This window comes from Malaclemys terrapin, chromosome 4, assembly GCF_027887155.1.
Source record: "Malaclemys terrapin pileata isolate rMalTer1 chromosome 4, rMalTer1.hap1, whole genome shotgun sequence".
Classification (NCBI taxonomy): Eukaryota; Metazoa; Chordata; order Testudines; family Emydidae; genus Malaclemys; species Malaclemys terrapin.
In genome coordinates, this window is record NC_071508.1 from 105,658,698 (window position 1) to 105,686,417 (window position 27,720).

At 38.9% G+C, this 27,720-nt stretch overlaps 1 protein-coding gene across 5 annotated transcripts in view; it reads left to right on the top strand.

Moving 5' to 3' along the window:
- Positions 1 to 27,720, top strand: part of NPAS3 (neuronal PAS domain protein 3) — an 821,267-nt gene that overhangs the window by 214,267 nt on the left and 579,280 nt on the right. For 4 of the 5 annotated variants that reach the window (XM_054028283.1, XM_054028280.1, XM_054028284.1 and 1 more), the window contains 2 exons: positions 21,546 to 21,790; positions 21,903 to 21,953. In XM_054028283.1, the coding sequence (XP_053884258.1) occupies positions 21,546 to 21,790; positions 21,903 to 21,953 (296 nt within the window). The remainder of the gene's footprint in view (positions 1 to 21,545; positions 21,791 to 21,902; positions 21,954 to 27,720) is intronic. The other variant, XM_054028282.1, reaches the window with a different exon arrangement.

The window sequence follows — 27,720 nt, forward strand, 5'->3', positions numbered from 1 at the left end:
ACATCTTCAAAGGTGTAGTAAGTGTAACTGCTCCCGAGTGCACAGGAGGCATTATGCATTATACAGGTATGATGCCTCTTACACATCACTGGGACACTTCTGATGCTTTTCCTTCCTTGCTCTCAAGAGTATAGTTTCTCGCGTTGGGTGTTTCTTGAAAATGGCATTCTTAAGAATACAAATAGTGGCTACATAAGCTGAAATCTTCCAACTAGTGCTGTCAATGTGGTTGTGATTGAATTATAAAGATTGACTGCTATGTCTTCATCACTAAGCAGAGTTCAGCAGGAACGTGATTTATGCAATCTCCAATTTGCAATACAGTTTAGCTTAAAAAGCAAAGAATAAATAACATTAAATAGACAACTAAAAATATTCCCGGAATAAACAAGATTTCATTAAAAGGTTAATTAAAGAAAAACATTATAAAGAACACATTTATTGTACATTTAGTTTTTCAAGGTTTTATTACACCCTTTACATCTTTTAACCTTTTTGTTTAAGTCCCTTTATTAGGATGAGTGTGTCTTCCGATCAACCAGGTATAGCAGAATTAATACATGACAGCAAAAGTTTGGAACCTTTTTTATTTGTTCAGCTGTAGTGGGCTTGTTGAAACATGTTGTGTACCAATAAAAGAGGCTTTTACATTGTGTTTTCAGATATTTAATTTTATGAAGGCATTTGACACTGAAGAGTCCATTTCTGTGCCCCAGTTACATTCATGTAACTTCCATTACGGAGTTGTGCAGGCATCTGCAAAGACAGAATTAGGCCCCGCTTCTTTAATTTGTGTTTTTTGCAGTTACTACAGTAAGAGGAGTAGAAATAGCAAGTAGAAATCTGTTGTGTATATGTCTAGGAATTTGAGGTATAACCTTATGATTTTGACTCTTTTCATATTACAATATAGCAGTTGCTTACCTATCTTTTTTTGCAGTAAGAGAAACAGACTTAACTGGTACCGGATTACATATTTATATCAGGGATCACACTGCAAATTCATTCTTTTCCAGAGAAGCAGGAAAGATTATGTAAAAATGGTGACCACATGTTGACAGACTGCATGATTTAACAAAACCAAAGGCAATCATTTCAAAGAAAAATGTTTTATTTTCTGCCAGCAGAGTATAATGGAGAGAAATTGGCTGGTATTATTTTAAAAAATTGCTCAAATCACTGTAGTTAGTGTAAAATTGTCTATGGAACTATTTCCTGTAAGTTAACCAGACATATGATTGTATCCTTTTTATTTTGAATACTGAAGCTCTCAATTCATCTGTCTTGTGTAGAGCCCATCAGGTATAATAGCTCTTTGTGATGGTTCCTGCTTTCTCCTTTCTTCTCCCTATCTAAATCCGCACTCACAACCATCACAAAGCTAATACAATTGCTAGGTTTAAACATCATACAGTAACTACCATTAGCTGTATGTGTCATTGAAACTATTTCCCATTCCAAACCTTGATAATGTGTTTCAGCCATGTGAGTCCCAGGATGGAATTAAAATGGGGCTGATGTTGGTATGCAGATTTCCACGTAGCACCAAATTGTTGCTAGTTTAACTGATTGAATTCATCTCTGTGGTGATTGGCATTACACAGACTTAGATGGAATTCTGAAAAACACTCAGTGTTGGGCTTAACTTCAGTGGACCAACAAAATTAGGTCAAAGTATGCCATCTTGTGTCAACCAGGGTATGCATGTGTCTACACTTAAATTTGTTTCCCTCTGATGTAAGTGCTCTGTTACAGTGATACAGTGAAACCACCTCCCTGAGTGGCATTGAGCTATGGTCGATGTACTGTGGTAGATGGAACACAAGTGTAGATGCTGGGTTACTATATTGACCATACCCTTCCTTCAGCAGCTGTCCCACAATGCTCGACATTGACTGCTCTGGTCACAATTGTGAATTCCACTTCCCAGGGGTCACGAAGACTGGGAGACTCCCTTTAAAGCCCTGTGAATTTTTGAAATGCCCTTTCCTGGTTGTGCAGCTTGTGTGCAACTACCCAGCTGACCATGTCAGCTACATGCCCCAGACATGCTCTGGCCTGGGACAGGAGATATTGGAACTCCTGGGCTTGTGCGGGGAAGAGGTTGTGCAGGCCCAGCTGAGGACCAGATGTAGAAATGTGCCGTCTTTAATCAGATTGCACAGGGGATGCAGGAGAAGGAGTATAACGGGGATCCGCAGCAGCATTGTGTGAAAGTGAAGGAACTGCAGCAGGCATATCATAAGGCCTGGGAGGCCAACAGTCAGACTCATGCTGAGCTGCAAACCTGCTGCTTTTACAAAGAGTTTCATGTCATACTTGGCGGAGACCCCACCAGCACCCTGCAAACCACTGTGGCTATCTCAGAGGAGTCTGAGTCACAGGCTCCTGCCGTAAACAGTGAGATTGAGGAGGAAGAACTAGAGAATGGGGGACACATGACTGGGATCCAGCTGTGCCGTGAACCAGGACCTGTTTGAGACTTCACCACTATCCAGTCAGTTCCAGCAGTTGAGTACAGGCGAGCCCAAAGCTGGGGAAGGAACCTCAGGTAAGTCTGTAAATGTATTTCCCATTACAGTGATGTACTGATAGTGCCCCCAACCTAACAGGAGACAGCTATTGACTTTTCATTAATTTACTCTTACTAGAAGATGTCACAGTAAAGCAAAGAGAGGTAGAGTTATCTGCTTTTCATTCCCACCTAGAGTTAAGCAAGTAGGGGCATGTGGAGTAGTTTGTTTATGTATGTATGAAGGATGTTCCTTGAATCCTTTTGAGAGATCTCAATGAAACTTTTATGGAGGTCCTCTGCAATCCTCTTCTGAAGCTTTCTAGGATAGTAGCCTTGTTTCCTCCTCCTCGGTAGGACACTTTCCCATGCCATTCAGCTATAACTTTGTCAGGTACCATTGCGGTACGCATGCTAGTAGCATGCAGGCCTGGGCAGATTCAGGACACAAGCAAGAGCTGTGCTCTCTGTGTCTTATTTCACTCTTGCGGAGTGACAATCAGCTAAAATCACGGCCTGTGGAAAATGATGCCAGCATTTAGTGTCATTGCCCTGTACTCATAGTATCATGCAACCAAGCTATTCCCTCTCATTTCCCTCGCCGCTGGTGGGCCATATTCACCATGGCTGGTGAATTCACCATGAGTGGTGCTGTGCACAAGCAATCCTGAGCAGAAGTGTCAGTAAGCTTGTCTTGTTTAAAACTTTAAGGGAGCAAGGGAAAGGAATTCTGAATCTTAACTTTTGCTTTCTGTTATTACAATGGTACCTCTATGTTTTTTATCTGTAGCTGCTGCCATTGCAGCCGTGAGGGGTTCCCTCTGCACACCCATGGAATGGATGAGCCACTTGAGGAGAAAGAAGAGGCACATGTTCAGCAAGATCCTGCAAGTCAGTTCTGCATCAGACTGTTAGCAGAGGGTCTGGAGGATGAATATTGCAGATTGTATGGAGAAGGAAAGAGTGAACAGGAGTGAGGCCCAGCAGAAAAAGGAGAGGGAGATGCACCAGGACATAATGGGACTTCTCTGGCAGCAAATACAGATGCTGCAGACTCCTGTGGACCTACAGGTTCAACAATTATGGGCTCGCCTCCCTTTGTAGTCTATGGAAAAGAGCATTACAGATCCCTCCAGAACATTCCATTTGGCTTAAGGGGCTACCTCGCTACCCCTATCGCTTCACATCGGGAGACTTTAAGGACAACCACAGCTTCACATACACTGACCTGTGAGACCCATGATTGCTGTATGTGTAGTTAAAATGGACTCATAGGCTTTAAGGTCAGAGTGTTCTTTCCCCTTTGGAATCTCTGTTCCATAAATGTATTAATTTTTAATTTATTTGTTTTTAACTTGCACAGAACTTTTTTGCACTGTTTTCACTACTTAATAAAATTCTATTGTTTGGAAAATAATTCATCTTTATTACTCCAAACATATGCTGCAGAATGCCTAGCGGTATTTGAAGCACTCACTTACTTGTTACACAACTCATAGGTTGAGCGACCAACCCAGAGTAATAATCATAAATGTACAGCAAGCACCACAAAATTAATAGGTGCATTGACAGTGTTATATTCAAAGATGTACACTAAGTACCACACAATATCTAACAGGCCCCAAAAGCACCAGGGTCAGGTAGAGCACAGTACACCCCAATATGGCTTTCTCTTAAAGTGGTCTTTCAAAGCTTCCTTAATGCACATAGCGCTGTTTTAAGCTTATCTAATAGCCCTTGTGTCTGGCTGTTCACACTCAGTAGACAGCTGCTGTCTACCCTAGTGGCAACTTTCCCCCCTTATGCAGTACACAGTGGGCAGCTACAATCATTGGGATGTTTATTTTTTTTCACTGAGATCCAATCTTGAGTCAACTATACTAGCATCTCTTCAGTTTACCAAAAGCACATTCAACTGTCATTCTGCACTTGATGAGCTGGTAGTTGAATCTTTTCTTTGTGCTATTGAGATGGTCGGTGCATGGATTCGTGAGGGCAAGGGGGAAGCTGGGTCCCCTGGGATCACTATTGACATTTCAGCATAGCCAATGATAATCTGCCATTAGGGAAAGAAAGTCCCTGCTTGTGACTTTCTGAACAGTGCTGTGATCTTAAAGCTGTGAGCATCATGCACTTTTCCTGACCAGCCAATGTTGATGTTAGTGAAGCATCCTAGGTTGCATAACCATAGAAAAGTAGCCCTTTCTGTTGACATACTCTGTACCAAGGTGGTCTGGTGTCAAGTTGGGGATATGCATGCCATCTGTGGCTCCACTGCTGTTTGGGAACCCCATTGCTGCAAAGCCATCTGCTATGTCCTGTACATTGTTGGAGTCACAGTTCTGTGTAGCAGGATACAATTAATGGTCCTGCACACTGGCATGCCAGCAGCCCCCACAGTGGATTTTTCCATTCAAATGGTTTCGCACTGACTATTAGCAATCTGGCATTGCAAATTTCTGTGGTGGGATCACCACTCACCTCTTCACTGTCCTTGCAGCTCTGTTTTTGACATTCCTGCACTGGTGGGCTGGGGCAAACTCAGCACACAGATCTGGGAATATGGCCATTCACATCTGAAAGTTCTGCAGCCACTGCTCGTCACCCCAAGCATGCATTATGATGTGCTCCCACCAGTCAGTGCTTGTTTCTTGGGCCCAGAAGTGGCACTTCACCATCTGCAGCTGCTCTATGAATGCCACCAACAATCTTGAACTGTTTCTCACTAGGTCCCACAGCAGTCTCCACAAAATAACTGTTCCCTGATGATATGGTTCTTCTTGTGGCTCTGCAAATACTGGGGGATTGTGTATCCTGTGTTTGCAATGCTCGTGACAATAGTGCTGAGCTGTGCAGGCTTTATGCTTCTGTCAGAGATGGTAGACAGGGAGAAGGGCTGCGCTGGTTCATGAGATTTTTTTAAAAACATGCGAAAATTATGGGATAGAGATGATGTTACGAGATGAGGAAAGTTGCATGCTGGAAAGTTGACCCCTTTGCTCCCAGTCACCCCTTTGTGACTTGTTTCTGTCCCACTATGATTTGCCAGTACTTCCCAAAAGACATTGCGCTGGATGGTGGCAAGTTGCATACTGGGATATCTACCCATGGGGCATCCTGCATTGACACAAATCCTCTCAGTTAGTATGCACAGCGCTGATGCAGGGAGCCAAGTATACACATGTACAACCAATATATTAACTGCAGTCGCTTTATGACGACTTGTGTCGGCAAAAGTTTGTGGTGTAGAAATGGGCAGAGTGCTTTTGAAAATCCTGCCTGAATTTCTCCATGTGACTTTAGCATCTATGTGGATAATGACTCTTTGGGAAGCTCAAGATTTCATGGCCACAATAAGAATCATAACCATGTAGTTAGTTGCAAGGTCAATATTCAGAACTTCTAGTGTCATCGGGGTCAACATTGAGACCTTTCTTGTTCATCCTCATCCTGGATACATTCACAAGGAACATACGGATGGAAGTACTTGCATGTTGGAAGTACTTGCATGTTGATTGCAGATGATATCTTTCTGTGCAGTAAGGTGAAAGATATGGAGGGATTTGTTGGAGAAATAGGGCTCAAAATAACTAGAGGAAGAAGAATATATGGTGTGTAATTTCAGTAAGGTTGAACACTGAAGAATTATCCCTGAAACTAGGTGGGTAGACAGTACTGAAAATGCAAAATTTCAATTATCTGTGTTTAATGGAGGACGATATTAGAGCTAGGATAATAAATGCCTGGCTCAAATATATATATATATAGAGAGAGAGAGAGAGAGAGAGACAGAGAGAGAGAGAGAGAAGTGGTGCAGTATGGGACAGGAAGATATCAGTAAGATTAAAAGGGAAGATCTATAAAGTGGTTGTCCATCCAGTTATAATGTAGGGCTGTGAGCATTAGTCAACAAAGATGCATGAGCAAACTGAGCATGAGCAAATATGATCCACAGAAATGCAAATGTGACGATGGATGAGTGGTGTAAGCAAGAAAGACCACATGAGAAATGTGCATGTTAAACACATGCTCAGAGTAGCACCCATAAATGAAAAAAATTGGGAGTGCAGACTCAGATGGTTTGGTCATGTCCTGACTGCTGTGTGGGTAAAAGAGTTGAAAAGATCAAGACTGAAGGAAAAAGACAAGAGAAGTCACCCCAAGAAGTAGTGGTGGGATGTCATAAAAGAAGATGTTAGCATGGGGTGTGATAGAGGATATGACATTCAACAGAGCATTTTGGAGGGAGAAGACTCATAGAGCAGACCCCTTTTGATGGGCTTAATGCAAGGAAGAAGAACCATAGAAATCTCCCCTGGTGGGTTGCTGATATAGTTTATGTAGGTGGGCACACTCTCAACCTGTTCATTTGGGTGGGATAATAAATGGAAAGGATGGCAGTTATTGCTTTGTAATAAAGCAGGGAAGAAGCTGAAGGCAAGGAGTTTTCAGGGAAGGGGCTTCAACTCTGGAATTTGCTTTCCCTGGTGGTTGTTGGCTTATAAGTCACTCTGGCCTTTTCTGGGAAAATGGTTTGAGGGAGCTCTACAAGTTGATGTCTGAGTCCTAGTTTGGAAGATTTCATTTATATTTTATAACTTTGGTGATAACTTGTATGTTTTATTACTTTTTTTAGTCTGTGCAGCCAGATGGATGCATTTTAAAATAAATGTTTTGGTTAAAAAAAGAATAGCTGTACTGATAACAAAGAAAGTTCTATAAAAATATGTTTCAGTAATTTCAAATATGTAGGTCTCATGACCAAAGTACAGAATGAATTAAAGAAAATGTATATTTTATTTTTATATTATACACACAACCTAGAACCATGAGCAATAGGGTTACTTTTTTGGTAATATTTGGTTAATTTTATTCTTTTACTAAATACAGTAATTTCAAAGATTGTGTAATTTGATAGATGAGACCACTTTGTTACAGTTTTCATAGTTAGGTGTTTTTAATGGAGAATCAGATTTATGTCTAATTGAAAAAAAAACAATAAAGGTGATACTGTCCTAATAGAGTTACCAATCATAGTGGTATACATTGTAGACAAGTTTGATAGCCATATACTAACTGACATAAGGAAAGATTTAGGAATATTGTAACTTTGATCAGAAAATATTGCACCATCATGAGTAATCTTTGTGTACAAACTGCCCATTTTTTATGCCACACTCTTTTTGGCCAAACAACCTCTGAAGATTGTATTTAGAAACTGTCCTTGGTCTGCTATTCCAGTGAGTTGTAAAATAATGAATGTACGACAGTTCTGAGCATAAATTGGGTATATATCATGTGCAAATACCTGATTTGAATATGCAGTTACAGAAAGGACATAGATTTTTAAAATAAGGCTTAAATGTCGTCAGCCAAGATAAAGCACATATTCCTCATTTTTGACTATATGCATAGCAAGTCTGAAAATAAAGAGATTCTTGTATCTTCAGTAGATGAACTCAAAAAGTGTCTGAAAAAATTCTTAATTTCTCAAATACAGCAGTATTTGCAATACTGGAGGAGACCATAGATATCCTGACTCCAGCATTATGCCTTTGGCAGTGGTCCAATAATACGCCTGGCCAATAATGAAATGCTGTACAGAGAGAGCGAGAGAGAGAACCCTCCTTCCTGACCCCTCTGGAAAACAGTATGATTTTTTAAATTATGCAAAGCTACAATTGTTAAAAATATAACAATATCAAGTCCTGTAAGTCTCTATAATGTGTACCTCGAACACATTTTTCACATTCAGATAACTAAAAAATGGCTCTGTGAATTTGTATCAACTTTTGTCAACTTGTATCAAACTTTTCTGGGCTGAGACCCAGCATGAAAAATTTTGGCCCTAAAAGTTATTTCTTGAAAAAATTATATCAGACTGAAATTGGAAATGGAATTTCCATCAACCATAGCTGTAATATTACTACCAGGCTGCAATAATTTGTTCAACATATGCTGATGTTAACAATATTCTTCCGAAAATATTAACCACAAAATTGAATTGATAGTTGTTAGTATTGACCTTTCTAGCCCTGTTACATACTTGTATATACATTTTTACAGTAAATGGGGATGAGGGCAGGAGTGGGGGAAAGAACATATTGTAGATTTTGTTGAGCCTTGATTCGGTAATTTGTTCCATAGTATTCTAAAATTTTGTTTCCAAGTATTTTTGAACACTTACACTATTTAGTTCTATTTTATCTCAGTGTTCTCCAGTTTTTCCCCTTCCATCTGACGAGGCAATGGTATGTAATAAGAACCACTCCTATAGGACATGTGTGACTCTGTGCAAAGTAACATATGTAGTCAGAGGCCTAGTCAGCTCACTACCAATCTATAAAGGGACACACATGCACCCTTCTGCTTGCCCTGGTATGTAGGGGATGCCTTCCCTCTCCCCAACTTGGCTGTAAGCCTCTGCAACTTTAAGTGATCCATTCCTAAATGCACTGGGAGGCCAGGAGGGGTAACCTAAGCATACTTTTCTCAGTGGGAAGGTAGGGTGAAGTAGATAAGGACAGTTAGCCTATGTAATTCCTGCTAGCACTGGACTAAGGCACAACTACAGATGAGGGGTCAGTTCAAAGCATTACCCTGTGCAACATCTGTTATAATTTCTTCTCAAGCCCTAATACCTATATCATTGCCAGCTCTAAAAGTTCACAAATCATGAGTTTAGATCCCCCCAAAATCATGAATTTGGCTTAAGAATCGAGATTATTTAAAAACTAATTCTTGGGAGTTTTTGGTCTTTTGATTTTTTTTTTAAACTCCACTGACCATCCCCAATGTGTGTCTGACAATTATAGTATTGCCACCTCTTGCAAATTTACAGTGAGTCAGGTAATTCTAGCCCCTCTCAAAAGAGCTTTCACTAGAGGACTCAACAGAGATCAGGACCCCATAGTGCTAGGCACTGTACAAACACATAGTAAGAGACATTCCCTGCCTTAAAAAACTTGCAATCTAGTGTGGTGGTGAGTTTGTGATGTATGACTTGCTGAACTCATTTCATAAAGGGGCTACCAAATATCTGTCAGATGGGGGGAGAGGAATTTTGTCCCTTCTGAATTGGACAGGATTCAAACTTGGTGACCTGCAGCTGCAAGGCTCTAGAATTCATTAATAATGCACTCAGGCATCCAGTCCCCCATAAATGCTACTGTTAGATCTTTGAGAATGAAGCTTGGTTCCTGGAAAGATAAGTTTATTAAATCAAATTCTGACATTTTTGGAGCTTGCACAGGTGGCAGGGTACCTATACTGACTGTGATATATTCATATTTTTTTCTGCCCTGCCATTCCCCCCCCCCAGCTCATCATGAGGGTTTGAGCACTCAGCTTTCATATCCTCATCGTAGACCTCTTCCACATCAGCTGTAGAAGTAGTAGGAGACAAAACGTGTTATATTTGCAAGAGTTGGCAACAGCATGCCTATTGTACTTCATTGGTTGCCCCTAGAAAGTACTATAGTAAAGTTGCACTCTTCCTCTTAATACTGAATCAGTGACTTCTTTATATGTTTAGCAGTATATTCTAGTGGCCCATAGCTCTTGTTATTGTTAATTGGAATTGCCTATGCTCATTGACAGGAGAATACTTTTCATCCTGTTTTGGACTAAGACCTGTAATGCTAAATTTGTTTCCAAACTTCAGTCACGAAGAGATCAGTGCAGGAAATTGCTGCTGTTCCACCAAATTAGCTTCTCAGATAGCCTTTTAATTGGAGCCCATAACTCAGATTTTTAGTATTTTAGGAAGATGAACAATACAAATTGAAATACAGATATTTTCCAGTAAGGGCTCAGTTCAAAGAAGGCTTTTATATACAGATGAATCTGCTAACAAATAGCATGTCATAGGATAATGAGACCGTGTTTTCTTCAGCAGTTTCACATTTCCAAACTACACTGCTGTGAAAATAAGTGGAGTGTTTATCTACTCTCTCTTAAACTGACAGATTTCTGTTAAAGACCAGTGTGCCCATTATAGATAGAACATATGTATACAAAAAAAAGTCACAACTCTAAATCAGCAACCCAACACCTCCAAATACAATATATTATGCTTGTTCAGAACATTCATTTCCGCCTAAGTATTCTTTTTTTAATGTAGAAGGCTTCAATTTATGTTTAAGAACAAGTAAACTATAGTACTTTGACAGCCATTCACACTTAATTCTGTGCATTAAACCAACAGCATTCTTTTCCACAAACATCCATTGTTAGGACAATGCTCTCAGACAGAATTTATGAGAAATGGAATTATGTTACCAAGGAGATAGCATTTACTATAATGAAGAGTAGATCCTAGAAAATGGCCCCTTTTACAGCAGCTCAGAACAGAGCCACAAAAGCAATTGATTGGTCTTGGCATTTAGTCTTATATCAGCTGTGTCATCCATAGCTTCAGGAGTGAGAACACTAATCTAAAGTGACATTTCTGTTCTGGCGGGCTTTTCTGCCCTGATGAAAGCAATTACTTCATTCCTAAATGATAATTTGCAGGAGTTTCAACCACTTTAATTGATAATTTTTTGTTCTGAGAAGTTCAATTGTGAAGTGATTAGCTGATTTGGTAAATAGAAATTTAAGGTGTGAAATGTACAAGTTGCTCCAAGGTAAAGTGCTGTTTGTTTGGTGCTGCAAAATTGCTTGATAAAACTGCAGTTTCTCTATTATCCTGACGCTGCCAATTGCATGGTTCAAAAAAAGATCACAACACTACAATTCAGTTGTGGAATTTGGGTCTGAGCTGAATGGTACAATTAAAAGATTTGGTGTTATATCAGCATATTTAATTGCTGTTTGAATTAAAGTGTACAATAGTTTAAAAAATTGTGTAGAATGTTGGTTAGACATCCTAGAAAACCTTCCTATTATTACTGTTCTAATAACTCACTTTGAAAGTAAAGGCTGTCATTTAAAGCATTGCAACAAAGATGCTAATTGGTGATCAAACACTTAATTTAATAAGATTCAAACACCTTTACTGACCATGCATTTACTTGATCCACTTCTTTAACATTTTGATGTCAAACAAATACAAAACCTAGATGTGATTATCAAAAACTTGTGCATTAATATGTGCATTATTTTTAACAACTTATAACATCTCATTTACAAAAATTGTTGAAATACCTGAAACTTATTTTTTGCTACATATAAGGAAAGGCGACATTTTAATGGTATTCCAGTTCTATGATATTTTTTTGTATAGAGAAAAAAATGGTCATTTCATGTGTTAAATGAGAAATATAAAGCAAAAATGAAGGTCAAACTGATTTAGCACATCAAACAGTCTTTGTCAGCGAAGCTTAATATATCCTGAGTTTGTGGAACAAATGAAATTTTGCTGCTATGTTACACTTTGCTTCCAAACAACCATTACAACTGGTTTTATATATTGTGTGAGCATCGGACCATCAAACAGTGCATCTTTACTGACGTGTTGCTGCAGTGATGATCTACAGCAGCAATCTGCCATTTATATAAGGGCAAAATGTGCATCTATATTTAGTTGTGAAATTGGCCTATTATACTCTTGATGTTTACAGAGGCTAACATAAATTAATGATGACAGCTATGAGCAGTGCATTAGTTAAGCAGCAGAGTTCTTACCTTGAACTTGAAGGTTCCAGCTTTAACTTGCAGCATATACAGTGTAGCTTTCTTCACACATTAAAGAAAGGTTTCTGCAGTCATTACTTTTTCTTGGACAGCATTAAAGGGCTTCAATTTGTGGACTATACTATTCATGATAATGCCAGATAATAGTTTTGTTTACATTTTTGGCTAACTTTTGCCTTGTAAGAGCCCTGATATTTATGGCATGGAAAAATGAATGCCCCTGAAAAGTGTTTGTTCATGCACAGGGCTTGATTTGATTGACTTTGAACTTAGTCCGATGTCAGATATATCTTGTCTGATGAGAAGAACTGTTTGGAAAGGCATTGTGGCTCAGTGGATTATATGTTGCACTTTCACCTGAAAGTCTCCTCATGCGGCACATGTCAGAGCAAGTGTAGATATTGTAGTAACTATAGATTCCACTGCTAACTATGACCAGAGATCTGACCAAGTATTGAGGGTGTTCAAAGGTTCATGAATTAAAATCCTGGAGTCCTTTGATGAATTTTTGATGGTTGAATTTTTAATACAGGTTTGCCTTCCTCCTTTGAGGCTACATGCCAGATTGATTGATAAATAGTAGAACTGTGCAATGCTAGGATCTCCTAAGCAAACAATTAGGGGAATCCATAAAAATCTGTTTAGCTGACTTCTCAGATGTAAAAGGTTTTTGACCCTCTCCTCCAAGTCCTTTGGGAGTATTTTTCCCTTCATATAAAAATATTGTTCTCTTCTATGTAATAACCTCATTAGTTTTAGTAATCCTAGAAGTTTTTAAATTCTGAGTTGGGATACCACCTGTAGAACAAGGGAAGTATCCATGGATGTTGGAGAGTATGCAGTTTTACCAAGAAAAATAATAACTGGGATAAAAGAAAAGCTGAAAGGAGAAAAATACCTATTTAGAAGTTAAGTCAGAATAATAAACACAATCCAAAGGAGCCATTGATAACAGTATAGAAGCTAGAAATGAACAAAACTTGAGGATGGCTTAGGTATTGATTTTGATAGGCTATTTGTATTTAATTTACAGTTTTGCAAAGCCAGGCATGATTTTGATTTTCAATTAAGATTAAGATCCTATAGGACCACAGTATATTTTGTTTCGTTTTCCTCTGCTCATTTGTAACTGTTATACTGAAAAAAACTTCTATTATTTAACAAGTACTTTAGAACTGCTATTAGAATAATGTAAAAAACAAAACATAAAACATGGAGAATCTTAGCATCAGCATTGCGGTCTCCTCCCACCATCAGTAATGGTGCAAGTTGAATGTCTCTGCCTGCCTGCCTTTACAATGCTCACAAATGTGTGGTGGACCTGGAACTTTTCCCATCACAACACATGACCATATGGTGGTTCTGTGCCCACAATCCAAGGTCTTGTTGAAGTTGTATTGTCAAGCAGTTCTGATTATAGATTCATAGATTCATAGATTCATAGATTCTAGGACTGGAAGGGACCTCGAGAGGTCATCGAGTCCAGTCCCCTGCCCGCATGGCAGGACCAAATACTGCCTAGACCATCCCTAATAGACATTTATCTAACCTACTCTTAAATATCTCCAGAGACGGAGATTCCACAACCTCCCTAGGCAATAGCATCCATTTGGTACCTATGATCATGGTAATTGCCCGAAGTGCACTAAAAATAAGGTTTTGGTGAATAACCAGGGTGACGTCTTCCATGTTCAATAAACTTTTCTTAATAATTAATAATATTACTTTGTACATATGTGGAACTTCCCCTTCAAGGATCTCAAGATGATTTTACAAACATTAATTAACAAATTTATAAGTATTATTAAGGCAATGATTATGTCACGAAGATCGCAGAAGTAATGGAATCCATGACCTCCAGAGTCCTCCGTGACTTCAGCCCGCAGCAGCCGGGAGCTGTGGGCGGTGAGGGCCCCCGAGAATGCCGAGCCCTCGTGGGTGGCGGGGGATCCTGGACCACTGAGCTCCGCCCCCAGAGCGCCAAGCCGGAGCCCCCGCAGCAGCCCAGCTGTTGCGGGTGGTGTGGGGACTCCGCAGCTCCCTATTTTTCTCACTGATATTTTTAGTAAAAGTCAGGGACAGGTCATGGGCTTCTGTGAATTTTTCTTTGTTGCCCATGACCTGTCCATGACTTTTACTAAAAATATCTGTGACAAAATCTTAGCCTTAATTATTATTCCCATTTTACAAATGAGGAAACTGAAACATGGACTACTTAAGTGATTTATCAAGCACACACTCAAATGTTGCAAATTCGAAAATAGAGTGAGTATCTCTTAAGTCCCAGTATTGTGCTTTGACCACAAGATTACCTTTTTCCACTCTGTCTCTTGGGGCCAGGTGGGTAGAATTCTTGACACAATCTCAAGGGGAAAAGGCAGATCTTTTCCCATACCTATGGACATACGTAACCATAGATGCCCACCACATTGGAAAAACCAATATTTTTAAGGTCAGTTGTCGTGGCTGTTCACCCATGGCTAACTGACCTCCTGCTAAGGTCAGGGACCATACGTTCTGCCACAGAGGGAGAGACAGAAGTGTTATCACCACTTCCTCTCCCACAAGGAGCTTCCTTGTTGGAGGTTCAATAAGAATCTCTGAAATGTGAAAGGGACCAATTCATGGACCATTACTTTTTCCCCATGTTTTTTTCTCTATCAGTAGCCCATTTCTTTTTTCTATATGCAATCTTAATTCCCCCCATTGTTGCATTAATAAGGTATTGGTGTGCACTGGATATACCCTTTCAGAAGCCACTGTGTCAATGTATTGGCCAAAAAGTTCAGATACAATAATAGTGGCATAATTCATAAGAAATCCTCTGTTGTAGACTGTTGGATTCAGTGCTGTTCCAGTTTCTGTCTTCTGGTTTAATTAATTTGTCACAGGTCACTGATGCACCAGGATCATCAATGAAGTTTGAGAGGGGGACATTTATATGCCATAGCATTGGTGGTCATAGACAACAGATTATTGTAATACCCCACTCAAACATTAATAGCCAGCTGCTGTGCTCACCCACTGATGTGAACCATCTTTAACCCCCACCTTGGTTGTCTTTGTCTCCCTGAACACACCAGCCAAAATTTATCCCAGTCAGAAATGTGGCTAAAAGAGGGACTGATGAGAGAGTGCTATGTTAAGTCAGAACGTTTGAAATCTCTCTCTCTCTCTCTTTCTCTCTCTCAAATCAGCTAAAATTGACCCATCTATGTATTCAGTTGCATAGGTTTAACTAAAAAAGAGTAATACAGTGATGTGGCGCACTGTAGGTTAGTGGTAGTAAGTTGAATACAAGGTGAGAAAGTGTATTTCTAGTATTTACCATGTATAATTAAAAAACTACTGTACATTTAGTAAGTTGTGTAAGTAGCAGTCTATATTTACAGTGCACTCCATTTATAAGAATCATTGATATAAGAATCAACTGCATATAGTGATCAAAACCACTAGGACAAAATCATTCTTATACTAACTAAAATAGTCTGCTTGTAAGAATCAACTGCTTGTAAGAATCAAAATATCCAGGATGGATGTGACTCTGATAAAAGGAGTGCACTGTATTTCCATACATCATACTACTTCTAACCTAGTTACCCATTTAAAAATTAGATGTGTTATCTTGGCTACCCTAGAAAATGTACAGAAAAAATGCAGATAATTGAAAGTCTGTGTTATTTAGTGGTGAGAGTTAGTGCATAGGACTGGGAGTTAGGACTCCTGGGCTCTAGTCTATTATCTGCCAATAATTCACTGTGTGATCTTGCACAATTCACATGACCTTTGTGTGTTTTAGATTCCCCCTTTTGTGAAGGGGAATCTAATGATGATAAAGGTGCTTTGAGGCTTAACTAAAGAATGTTTATAGTGCACTTCGAGATTTTTGGTGAAAGACTACAGAAATGTGTTAATTATCTGTATTTAATGATTACATATAAAATGGTTAGACATTATAAGGTATTAAGTATTATTGTACTGGATCTGGTTTTGCCGCTACTAAATGAAATCCTTATTTCTATTAGAGGCTTAAGAAATTCACTAGTTGAATTTGTGTGTATGATGATGATCACTGCTGTCACTGTACAGTGCTGCAAAGAATTCTGGGGTCTTACAGTGTTTGCAGGCCTTCTTGTGAAAACCACAGGCACAGGAACTAGGGGTGCAAGGGGTGCTGCAGCACCCCCAGGTTTCATGCGGGGCCCCACATGCAGGACTCTGCTCCCCAACCCCACACCCGGGGCTCTGCTCCTGGCCCCCAGCTCCCAGGGCTCCATTCCTGGATCCCGGATCCCATGGCTCTGCTCCCAGGGTCCTGGCTGCCAGCCCCTGCAGCTGAGGCTCCGCTCCTGGCTCCACATGTGAGGTCCTGGCTGCCGGCCCCGTGCCCGGGACTCTGCTCCTGGCCCCATGCCTGCCCCCAGCTGTGGCCCCGGCCTCAGCCCCCTTACCCCTGCCTGGGTCAGCGCCCTCCCGGAGACATGACCCTGCTCCTGGCCCCAGCTCTGGGGGATGGAGGGGGTGCGGACAGGGGCATGAGGGTGTATGGGGGAGGCATGAGGTAAAAAGTAAGTTACTTTCAGCTCCCCCACTATTAAATATTCCAGCACCACCGGTGAAAACGCAGGATTTCCGTAGCATTACAAAAACTAATTTACACACCTTGTGAGAATTTGATACATTTTTTGGTACTAGTTAATGAAAATGGGCAATAGACTAAAGTACACACAGTGTCATTGCCATTGGCTTCAGCCATTAGATCATAGTTTCAACAACCTTTCTGTCCCTAGAGCTTTATTTTATTGCTGTAGCCCTCCAAACCAATCACTATTTATTACAAATTCAGTGCTGTCACTTTAAAAGACTATGGGACCTGTAGTGCTGGTGTAATTATGCAGGGTCAGAGTTGTGAAAACTGACATTTCAAAAGAATCTCACTGAGGGGATTATTGAATTGAATTGTATTGAGAATTGGGTTTAAAGGGACAATGTAAAAATGTGTCCAAATTTAAAAAAACCCAAACAAGCACACCCATATAAAACCAGAGACAAATAACAATGGCTCCAAGATTGTATTTTCAAAATACAAATAGGAGCAGTTGTGTGTAAATATAAACATTCACTGATTCTGTTTGAAACACAGACTTGCAGCGCTAAAAATTGAAACTGAAACTTACTTAATTGATTATCTTGTCAAAACAGAGACAAATGCAGAAAATAAACAGACCATCAATAATCTAAGGAATTATTAATGTCGGTCAGCGTATATGTTTATTTTGTTACCTTTTTTAAAAAAAAAATGCTATGGTAGTCTGCATAATCACTGAGTGTGAAGCTCTTCATTTTTGCAGACTATAAAAGTTAAAGATACATAGAATACATGAAAAAAGAAGAACAGGAGTACTTGTGGCACCTTAGAGACTAACAAATTTGTACTCCTGTTCTTCTTTTTGTGGATACAGACTAACACGGCTGCTACTCTGAAACCTGTCATAGAATACATGTTGGGTGTGGTAGAAAGGGTGTATCAGTGTAAGACTGGAATGAGCACAAGAATATTGAAGTCATGAGTGAGTTATGGAGGTTATCCCAAATGAGTGTCAATAAAACTTTGATACCACAACACACCATCATGTATTCTGCATGTGCTATGTTTTATGGAATTTCTACTTTAGAAATGTACATAGTACCTGAATAACATTTTAAAGATGATCTATTGTATTCCTCCAACTGTAAAACCAAACTCACCATTAGTTCTGCTGTACAGCCTAGAAAAGGAAAGGAAGATTATAAATAATACATCTTAGAGACCTTAAAATTACCCTGAATAGCTTTGCTCTTGTAGACATAACATGATATTTTGTGACATAATTTTTCAGAATCAACTAGGGCTAGCAGTTGGGTACCTCCCCTTTTTTCTTCAAGAGCCTCTGTCTATTCTAACGTGTGGGATATGGTGCCTCTGATATCAAGTTATAAAACATATATATATATATATAGAGAGAGAGAGAGAGATACCTATCTCATAGAACTGGAAGGGACCCTGAAAGGTCATTGAGTCCAGCCCCCTGCCTTCACTAGCAGGACCAGGTACTGATTTTTGCCCCAGATCCCTAAGTGGCCCCTTCAAGGATTGAACTCATAACCTTGGGTTTAGCAGGCAATTACTCTTCTGCTCCTCTAATTCTGGAGTTGCTGGAACCTGTAATGGCTCTCAGTGTAATTTGGAGTTTAAGGATTGTTCTAATTTGTGCCAAATTGAGCAGTTCCATAGGGTGGAGCACTTCAGTGTTTCTCCTGGAGTATTGCATGGTCCAGCCTCACCTCTCCTCCTCCCCTATATGAAGTGAAAAAATGAGTAACCAGAACCTTTATGTCCCTTGAGGATTCCTCTACATCAGAGTAAAGGCTCAGCTTTCTGTCTGCATCGTGGTGCCTTAGCAGGGTAAAGCAACTGGATCTGACCAATTTTTCAGAGGTTTCACCAAAAAAGCCAGGGATAACATTGGGTAAAAGGGGTAGTGGTACTCTTCAGCTCCACCCACAAAATAAGCCCTATCTATGTGATTCACCAAAACTAGACGCTACTCACAGTAGGTTGTGCAGCTGTTGAAAATAGGATTGAGCATGCTCTCAGCTCCATTGGACTGCTCAAGCTTGGCTTGGGCTTGAGTATGCCCATGGCCTCTGTTAAGCTAGTTGGGCATAGTTCCTTCTTGACTGAGAAATGAATGGTGGTACGTCCCATATGCCATGCTGAAGCAAGACCATGCATATCTAGGCCATCCTGGCAGCTATTTGTGTAACCTGTTCTCAAAAATGTTCAATTATGGGGATTCCACAAACACCTTTGGGAGTATATTCAAGTATTTAACTATCCAGTTTAGAAAGTTGTTCCTAATACTGAGCTTAAATCTCCTTTGCTGCAGATTGAGCCAATTACGTCTTGTCCATGCTTCAGTGGACATGGAGAACAATTGATCACTGTCCTCTTTATAACAACGGTTAGCATATTTGAAGACTATCAGGTCCTCCCTTAGTCTTCTTTTCTCAAGACTAAACATGGACAGTTTTTTTTAACCTTTCCTCATAGGTTAGGTTTTCTAAATCTTTTATTATATTTGTTGCTCTCCTCTGGACTCTCTCCTATTTGTCCATGTTTCCTAAAGTGTGGTTCCCAGAATTGGACACAGTACTCCTGCTGAGGCCTCACCAGTACGAAGCACAGTGGGACAATTACCTCCTGTATCTTACATATAATGCTCCTGTAATACACCTCCAAATATTAACCTTTGTTGCAACTGCATCACATGGTTGACCTCATATTCAATTTGTGATCCACTGTAACCCCCAGATCCTTTTCAGCAGTATGACCACCTAGCCAGTTATTTCCCATTTTGTATTTGTGCAGCTGAATTTGCTTGCCTAAGTGAAGTACTATGCACTTGTCTTTATTGAATTTCATCTTTTTTGATTTCAGACCAATTCTCCAATTTATCAATTTTGAATTCTAATCCTGTCCTTCAAAGTGCTTGCAACTCTTTCCCGTTCCACAGATTTTATAAGCATATTCTCCATTCCATTTTCAAAGTAATTAATGAAAATGGTATAAATAATACTGGACCCATGACAGGTCCTTGCGGTTCGCCAATATATGTGTCCTCCTAGTTTGACAGTAACTACTCGTTGTGTACAGTGTTTAAGTGATTATGAACCCACCTTATAGTAATTACATTTACACCACATTTCCCTTGTTTACTTATGAGAATGTGATGTAGAGCTGTGGTAAAAACCTTACTTAAATCAAGATATATCCCCTCTGCAGCTTCCTCTCAATCCCATCCATTGGCCAGTAATCTTCTCAAAGATTCAAATTAGTTTGGAAATAGAAGGAAATGGCCATATCATTATTAAACAAACAAGAATGTAAACAAATGAAGGAAGACAATGAACATAGTCTTTCCAGCAAAGGGTAGTTGTAACTGCTCAGCCCACATATAAGCCACATGTGGTACTGAATGGCAGACACCAAGGTCAAAACCAAATTCTGGGTACTTGTGCAGAAATACTATCCGGCTTACCCAGGCATGTACCACAAGCCATGCTCCACCTCCATAGAGATGGTTAGAGCCCCTGCTGAGAGACTCCAGGCAGTTTCTGCCAGTGGATCTCTTAGTCAGAGCTGCATATTGAACCCAGGGGCAGTGGAACGAGTGGGGCAGAGGGGCGCAAAGTAAACATTGTGGGGACTAAACTTTGTTTCTGCCTCCGTATCCATGCTTCAGTCCCAGCTCAGCTGCACTTCCCCTCTGACACGACCTTATGCCACCCAGTTCCAGTTACTGCCTCCCCATTGGCTGATTGTTTGGGAGTTGAGAGCTAATCAGGTTCTGGGCAGCCACTTCCCCAGCAGTATGTGGGGACAGGCACACCTACACCAATCGGGAGGCAGTAACTGTATATTCATATGAGGGGCAGAGGCAAGAGCAGGACCCGGAGGTGCAGGAGCGGCCACCCCAGTGCCCATGATTGGGCTGGAGAGCAGAAGCCAGGGTGATCTCTCCACCTTCTATTCCTCCACACACACCCATTCACGTGTATCTTCCACTGCCTCTACATTGAATCCCACATTTATGGGAAATAGTTACTTCTACTTTCCTACTGTGCCAGCCAGAGCTGCTGAATAAATTTACCTTCTGCAAAGACCATGTCCCCATCAAAGTTGCAACATCATAAGCTTGAGCTAGTGGAAACCCAAATAGGATTCTAGCTTGATCTGAACAGAAAGAAAATGCAATGGCTAGTCAACATAACAATAACATACAGTAAGCAATTAAATGGCAATACAAATATCCCAAGGATAAGGGACAACTGTTTGGATAAGACATCTACCAAAGCACATGGATGGTGGGAGGAGAATGTGAGTGGCCCTTTGCTCTTCCCCCAGCTTCTCATAATGAGGCTTAATAAGAGGGACTCTTAGAGTCAGATGTATGACCTTTGGTAGAGTGTGACACAAAGCTGGGCTCTGATTGGTCACGATGGTTAAGGAGCCTTTTTAATCCATCCAGGGAAACCCCTGGCAAATCCATCTGCCCTGTGAATGGGTGAGACTGGTTGGTGGTCAGGGCGGTCAGGTTTAGAGGATGACAGAACTGAATTAAGAATGGTTACTTAACTTGTTTGCTACTGCTGAAAGGAAAATACCATCATTAGCATTCAAATATTGAAAGAGCATAGTATTGTTGAAGTATATCCTTAAAATTGCATATCTGTACATGTCAGCATTTGGAAAATGTTGGTAATTTGTATAGGAATCCATCAATGAAAGCAAGTGGGTTAAATGTGACAGAACACTAATACTGATGAATGTCCTCCTTTGTTGTTTTTGTTTCAGTTTACAAGCCTTGCGAAAGGAAAAGTCCCGAGATGCTGCTCGCTCTCGCCGGGGAAAGGAAAATTTTGAATTCTATGAGTTGGCAAAGTTGTTGCCGCTCCCTGCAGCCATTACAAGTCAGCTTGACAAGGCATCCATCATCCGACTTACAATTAGCTATCTGAAAATGAGGGACTTTGCTAATCAGGGGGATCCTCCGTGGAACTTGAGAATGGAAGGACCTCCACCCAACACATCAGTAAAAGGTATGAAAATAGAATATTGTTTAGTATGGATTGTGGCAGCCTGTAGTAATATCTAAATTGAAATTTTTACCATCATCCTTTCTTCTTTCCCTGCATATCAAATCCTTTAAAGGGATACAAATGTGGAAATCTGAGGTCTGCATGAGAAAGACACCATGTGAAGGTGAAATAAACCTCTTATTCTATTTATATTTTATTTAAAAACAAACTTTGTCAGTATAACTATGATAGCAGGTTTCTGGGAGATGGAGATTAAATGATTTGTTGTAAAGTGATTTGCCGTTATTGTGTTTTTGTTTCTTTTCATACTGTACAAAAAGATGATTTTGGGTGGAGCATGGTAACATTTCTTGGCTTGGGGTCATTTATTGTATGGTATATTAAAAACTGAATTCAGGTTAATAGTAAATTCAAGCACTTCAAATTTTGTCGGTCACCAAAATGAAGACCTGAATTTCATTTATTTTCTTACCATTTATTCATAAAATATTTTGACCTCTAAGCTAATGTAGTTAGAAATTTAGCCAAAATGGATCTAGTTTCAAATGTAAGCATCTAAACTGTGTATTCAAATGAGCAGTTAGATAAATTAAATGGGTATTTCTGACCTGTGTACCCATTGGAGCACCCAAGCCCAGGGGCTGTTAGCCTTACTTTAGAACCCATATATGTAAATCCGTCTTGTACAGTGTTTCGGGTGATGTGTATAATCTTTTAAGACTGACATTTTTAGTGTCATCTTTAAATCCTACCTTTTCTCAGGCAGATAAGTGTGATCTCCCTTTCTGTTATAATTAATGTAACAATTTTTAATGAAGTTAGAAATACTGAAAGCCTTTAAAAAAGTGGTTGTTAGATCTCTGATCTGCCTTTGGCAGAACTGAATTTCATTCTGTTTTATTTTGGCTATTAATTTTTATGTTTTAGAGGAGACGTATTCTAGATTGAGCAGGATATCATCAACCCTTCATTTTCTATCTGTTGTCATTAGTTATACACTTGAAACACTGGACTGGACTATATGGTATAAGGCTGTATGTAGTTAGAGGCATCAGGAGTGGCCACCTCTAAGGGACAAATAGGAATCTCTGACTTTGTAGGTCAGCACTTGACAGCTGACTATTAGTATTGATATTAATACTGATATTAGCATTGGCTATGTAGGCAGCTTTCAGTTGCCCTTCTTGCTAGAAGAAAGAATATTAGATGAAAAATGTCATAATTTTACACTGGAAGGAGATAGACAGGGAGGGCAAAAAACAACGGACTTCCAGACTAATGATCTAGGGATCATACATGTATTTGTCCCTATTCATATATGTCCATTTATACCATCTGCCATGTAATATTTTTCCTGAAAGAATGGAAATGGCATCATTCAAAGTATAAGAATATGACTAGTTATCATCATGCTTGTGATATCAAAAATATGCAAGTGTTACTCTTATATCCTTTCATTCTGAAAAGTACGTGTTCTCGTGCACTGGGATAGCTGCTAAATACAGTAAGGCTGTTACAGTAGTGATGTAAAGTAAGTGGGTTATTGTTGTCTGTTGCATCTGTAATCTACCTGTTGAAATAACACATGCAGCCCTATACAATGCTATTACAGGCTCGCCTGTCGTACAGAATGCCTGATTTCTTCAGGTCTGTGGGTCATGGTTTAAAAAATCTTGTGTAAGTTTTCTTAGTATACGCTCTTCTTTTTCAGTGTCCTGTTTTGGAATAAAAAAATATATTTGAACACTGGTCACTGTCAGACAGGAACATATTTAAATATAAGCACTCCGGCTCAGGTTCACCCACGCCTCTGCCTACAAAAAAGCAGAATGAAACATTTTAATGCTGTGTCTCCACCCAATTGGAGGCTCTACTGCTGCAATTTTAGAAGAAGTCCTTTTTTTTTTAAGTGTAAGTTCACTATTACTAAGTAGGATTTTATTTTACACATCGCAGTGCCTTGAAATAATGTGGAGCTTTCACTCTACTTCACTGTATTAGTAAATAGTGTTTCATTATATGTGAATTCATTATAAGCAGGTTCAACTGTACATTGCATGTATATTTTATTACTTACTAGTTCTCCTTGAACATAAACCTGTTACGCATTCCGATCAAACATTCGTGAAATTACATCAAAAGAAATTCATTTTCATTTATTAAGGTCTTTTTCTGCTGCCCTTGAAGAAGTTCATATGGATAAACAAGCTCTCATAAATAGCCTGCAGCATCATATGAAGTGTGGTTCATAATCCTACAATAAAATGAAAGACATTGTACTTTGTGTGTCCCCAAGCAATTTCTTGAATAGACCCTAAAGGCGTTTGGAAAATTATATGAGAAGTACTTACAATGTGTAGGCGACTGCTTTCCCCCTCCTCCCCCCCCCCCTTCAAATGTGATGGTCTGTTCATGTTAATAATTAAATTTCAAAGCTTAGTTTTAAATTTGTCCTCGACTATGTACAGCAATTTAATCATTTTAATTTAGTATTTCAGAAAGGTCCTTTACTCTGCCCTGTATTCATCACAGCTTTTCTTAAAAGTCTGTAAAGGCTGATGAGTTTGTTTTCTTATGCTCATTTTGTATACATTATTCCAAGTTGCGGTTGCAAAAAGAATGCTTAGGTGATGCTGTGTAATATTTCCAGAGTCAATTACTTCATGGAAATGATACGTTAAGCAATTGGAAAGTAACAGATAGTTTTCTCCATTATTTTAGAAATATCTGTATTGTTATAATACAGATCAAGTCTACAATGAACATTATGCATTATTCAAAAAATGACCAGCCGTTCTCAGCAGTGTTCAGCTAAATAACTGATGATTGTAACCTTTAAAGAAATTTCATTGCGGTAACTATTGGTAAATCACTTCTCCATTCACAGTAATCTTTGTTTAGAGGCTGTCTAGAAACCATTATATCTTTTATTAATCTTAAAAGCAATAGCCACTGATTTGACATTTGCTGAAACTAGATAAATTTTCTGTCTTTCTAATATAGGAAATTTCAGTCAGGTTTTTCTGGCCTGTTGTTTAAGACCTTGTTACTTGGGAATATTAGCCATGGTAAGCAATAATTTATATGTTTTGCAGTAGTGGACTTTAAATATTAAAATTCTTAAAATCAGGAGGAGTGTCCTTATGAGAGGCAATAAATATGTACACAAATATATAAAATAAAACATCCATTTATAGACAATAGAAATCAAAGAATAAGCAAGATACTTGTATATACAATATATACTGAACCATATAGTTTTTAGGGCAAAATAATACTGTCTTTACTTAAACCCCAATATTCAGTGGGTGTCTGTTCATGAGTAAAACAGAACAACTGTTAGCAAATTCCTCAGTATCACAAACGTATATTCTAACAGTTTTGATCTATCTGTAGGAGGGGTTACACATCTGTTTTTCCATAACATGTGGTCAGTGTTTAACCAATAATTGGGACCTTATCTGGGACAATACTTAAATTATTTTGTGCATTCTGGCTGCCAAAGACACAACAGACTACATAATGTTTTTGTGACCTAAAATTCTAAGAATCATCTTGCTGTCTTGGGATAGCATTTTATGAATCCCATTTATATTTCTGCTGAAAGACAAAATGCCCAATGGGTTGTCTGAGAAATTACTCCAAGATTCTGGATGTTTCCTCCAAATGTAACCAACGGTATCACAAATATATGAAAGACCATGAACTTGTGTGTGCAGCTCTCCAAGAAGTTATATTTGTTGTCATTGAGAATCTTTTAAAAAACATGCATCAAGGAATGCAACATTTTGCGGTATGTAAAATGTGTTTTGTTGAAGTAAAATCATGTTGCATATCTGGGGTTTTTTTGGGCAAACTTTCTGCCATATCAGTGCTACTCTTCTAATATTTCACAGCCAAATAAATTATGGATGTTAACTCTTCCACTTGACCAGCATGCCTGTCACTTGCCAGAATATGGAAAACCCTTTCTGATACTTTTGAAAAAACAACAACAACTACTTTTGTTCTTTTCACTTGCACATGCTATTCACAACGTATAATATGTGCCCATTTTTGTTATCCTTATCACTGGCCAGTTCCCAAGATGACATCAAATTATTCATTAGATAGAAATCGGACTTTGTTCATGCTGGGTGTTGCTTTTTATCTTTGGAGATTCAAGTGCATGCATAAGGCCATGCGTACAATTTCTTTTTGAATAGCATGACCTATAGGAACTGGAATATGTAGCACAAGTTTGTGACATATCTATCTTTTTATGAAACAGAATTAATTATGGGATTATTCAGGATTTCAAATGGTGACGAATTGATTGTAGGTTTTTGAACTGGAATATTTACATTTTGATATATATTTTTACAAACAGAAGCAGCCTACCTACTACCATTAGCCAGGCGAATGAATAATTCCAGCTAAGGTGTGAAATGGCCTTCAGTTAAACTGTTTTCAAATGATGGTAACTGAATCAGTGGCATGATGCATGATTAGCTTGATTACACCTCCTTTTGGCATTCCTCAGTCTGAAACGGGATAATCTTACTGATCTGTGATCTGGAGTTAAGAATATTTGGCAGTTTGGAACAAACTCAAATGTCATCATCTAAGTGTTTCAGCCCAAAACAGACCTCTTGAGTCACTTTTCAGTGACAAGCATGTATGGTGGTAAAATGTAGCCTGTAATAATTAATTCCTTGTTACTTAATTTCTACAGTCCTGAGAAAATCAGGATAATCCATTAGTAAGAGCAAAGAATGATTGTTTTTCCTAACTTGGTGTAAAATTTTAATGCTGAGCCATACCTTTCTCTCATTTCTAAATGTGATACACATATTTTTTTTAATATATATATATATATATATATATAAATACAAGTTATAATACAAGACTACTCATGATAGTAAAATTGAACAGGTATCTAAATAGTTGCCAGATTGGAGTCATAATGTGAAAATGGGACATCCTATGGTCAAACTTAGGTCTATTTAAAAAAAATGGCGCCTTGGGACAGATAAGTCTGTACCTTTATTTTTCAAATAAATTTTTTCGAAGTGAAACTGCCTCTTTTCTTCAGACGACTGTGCTGAAATTTTAAAAAATAAGCACCTCTCAGCATGAATAAAGTAAAAAATATATGTTGAAAATTAGACATTTTGTCAAATTAGGGAACTCTGGGATGAGCAATATAAATCCAGTGTACTCCAGTGACTGTTTTTGAATTCTCTGTAAGAGAAAGCAAAAACTAATAATGTCGTAGGGTGTACCTATGTTTTGATTAAAGTACACTTTTCTTACTATTTTTATATTAGATAGGTGTACATTTTTTTGTAGAGGATAACAAATTGTCTCCTTTCTGAAGTCTCTTTGGAGGATGTTCTCAACCCATTTAAAAGTGAATTTATGGTAATAAAATATATTACCTCACCCACCTTTGTTTCTCTTTATGGATCTCGAAAGACAATGAGTTAATAGTACTAGAGACTGAAGATTTTATCGCTGAACAGAAGAGAAGAAGACAGGAAAAGCTTCCCCACACCATACACCAATGTCTCTTTGCTCTTACCATGTAAGGATTGAAACTCACCTTTCTCCCAGTGCTTAAGGTATGGCACCTAGTTTTGAATTTTAGGCTTACGAAGGATATTGCAGTCCATAATGCAGCTGATTCTGAGGTATTGTTATAAAAGGGGAAATTGCTTTCTGAATGGCTCCCCCTCAGTGTTTTTTTTTTGTTTGTTTGTTTTTTTAAACTTTGTGCTGTTCAGGAGGAGAATTGAAAGCCAATGTAATTCTATTCTCTTATGCATGCACGCAAGAGCCTGATTTTCATTTACACTAGGGCCACTTTATACGACTCTGACAGTGTTAAAAAGTGCTTTAGTATGAGTGTGTGTTATTTATGCCCAGTTAAAAACCTGTTTAAATGGGAG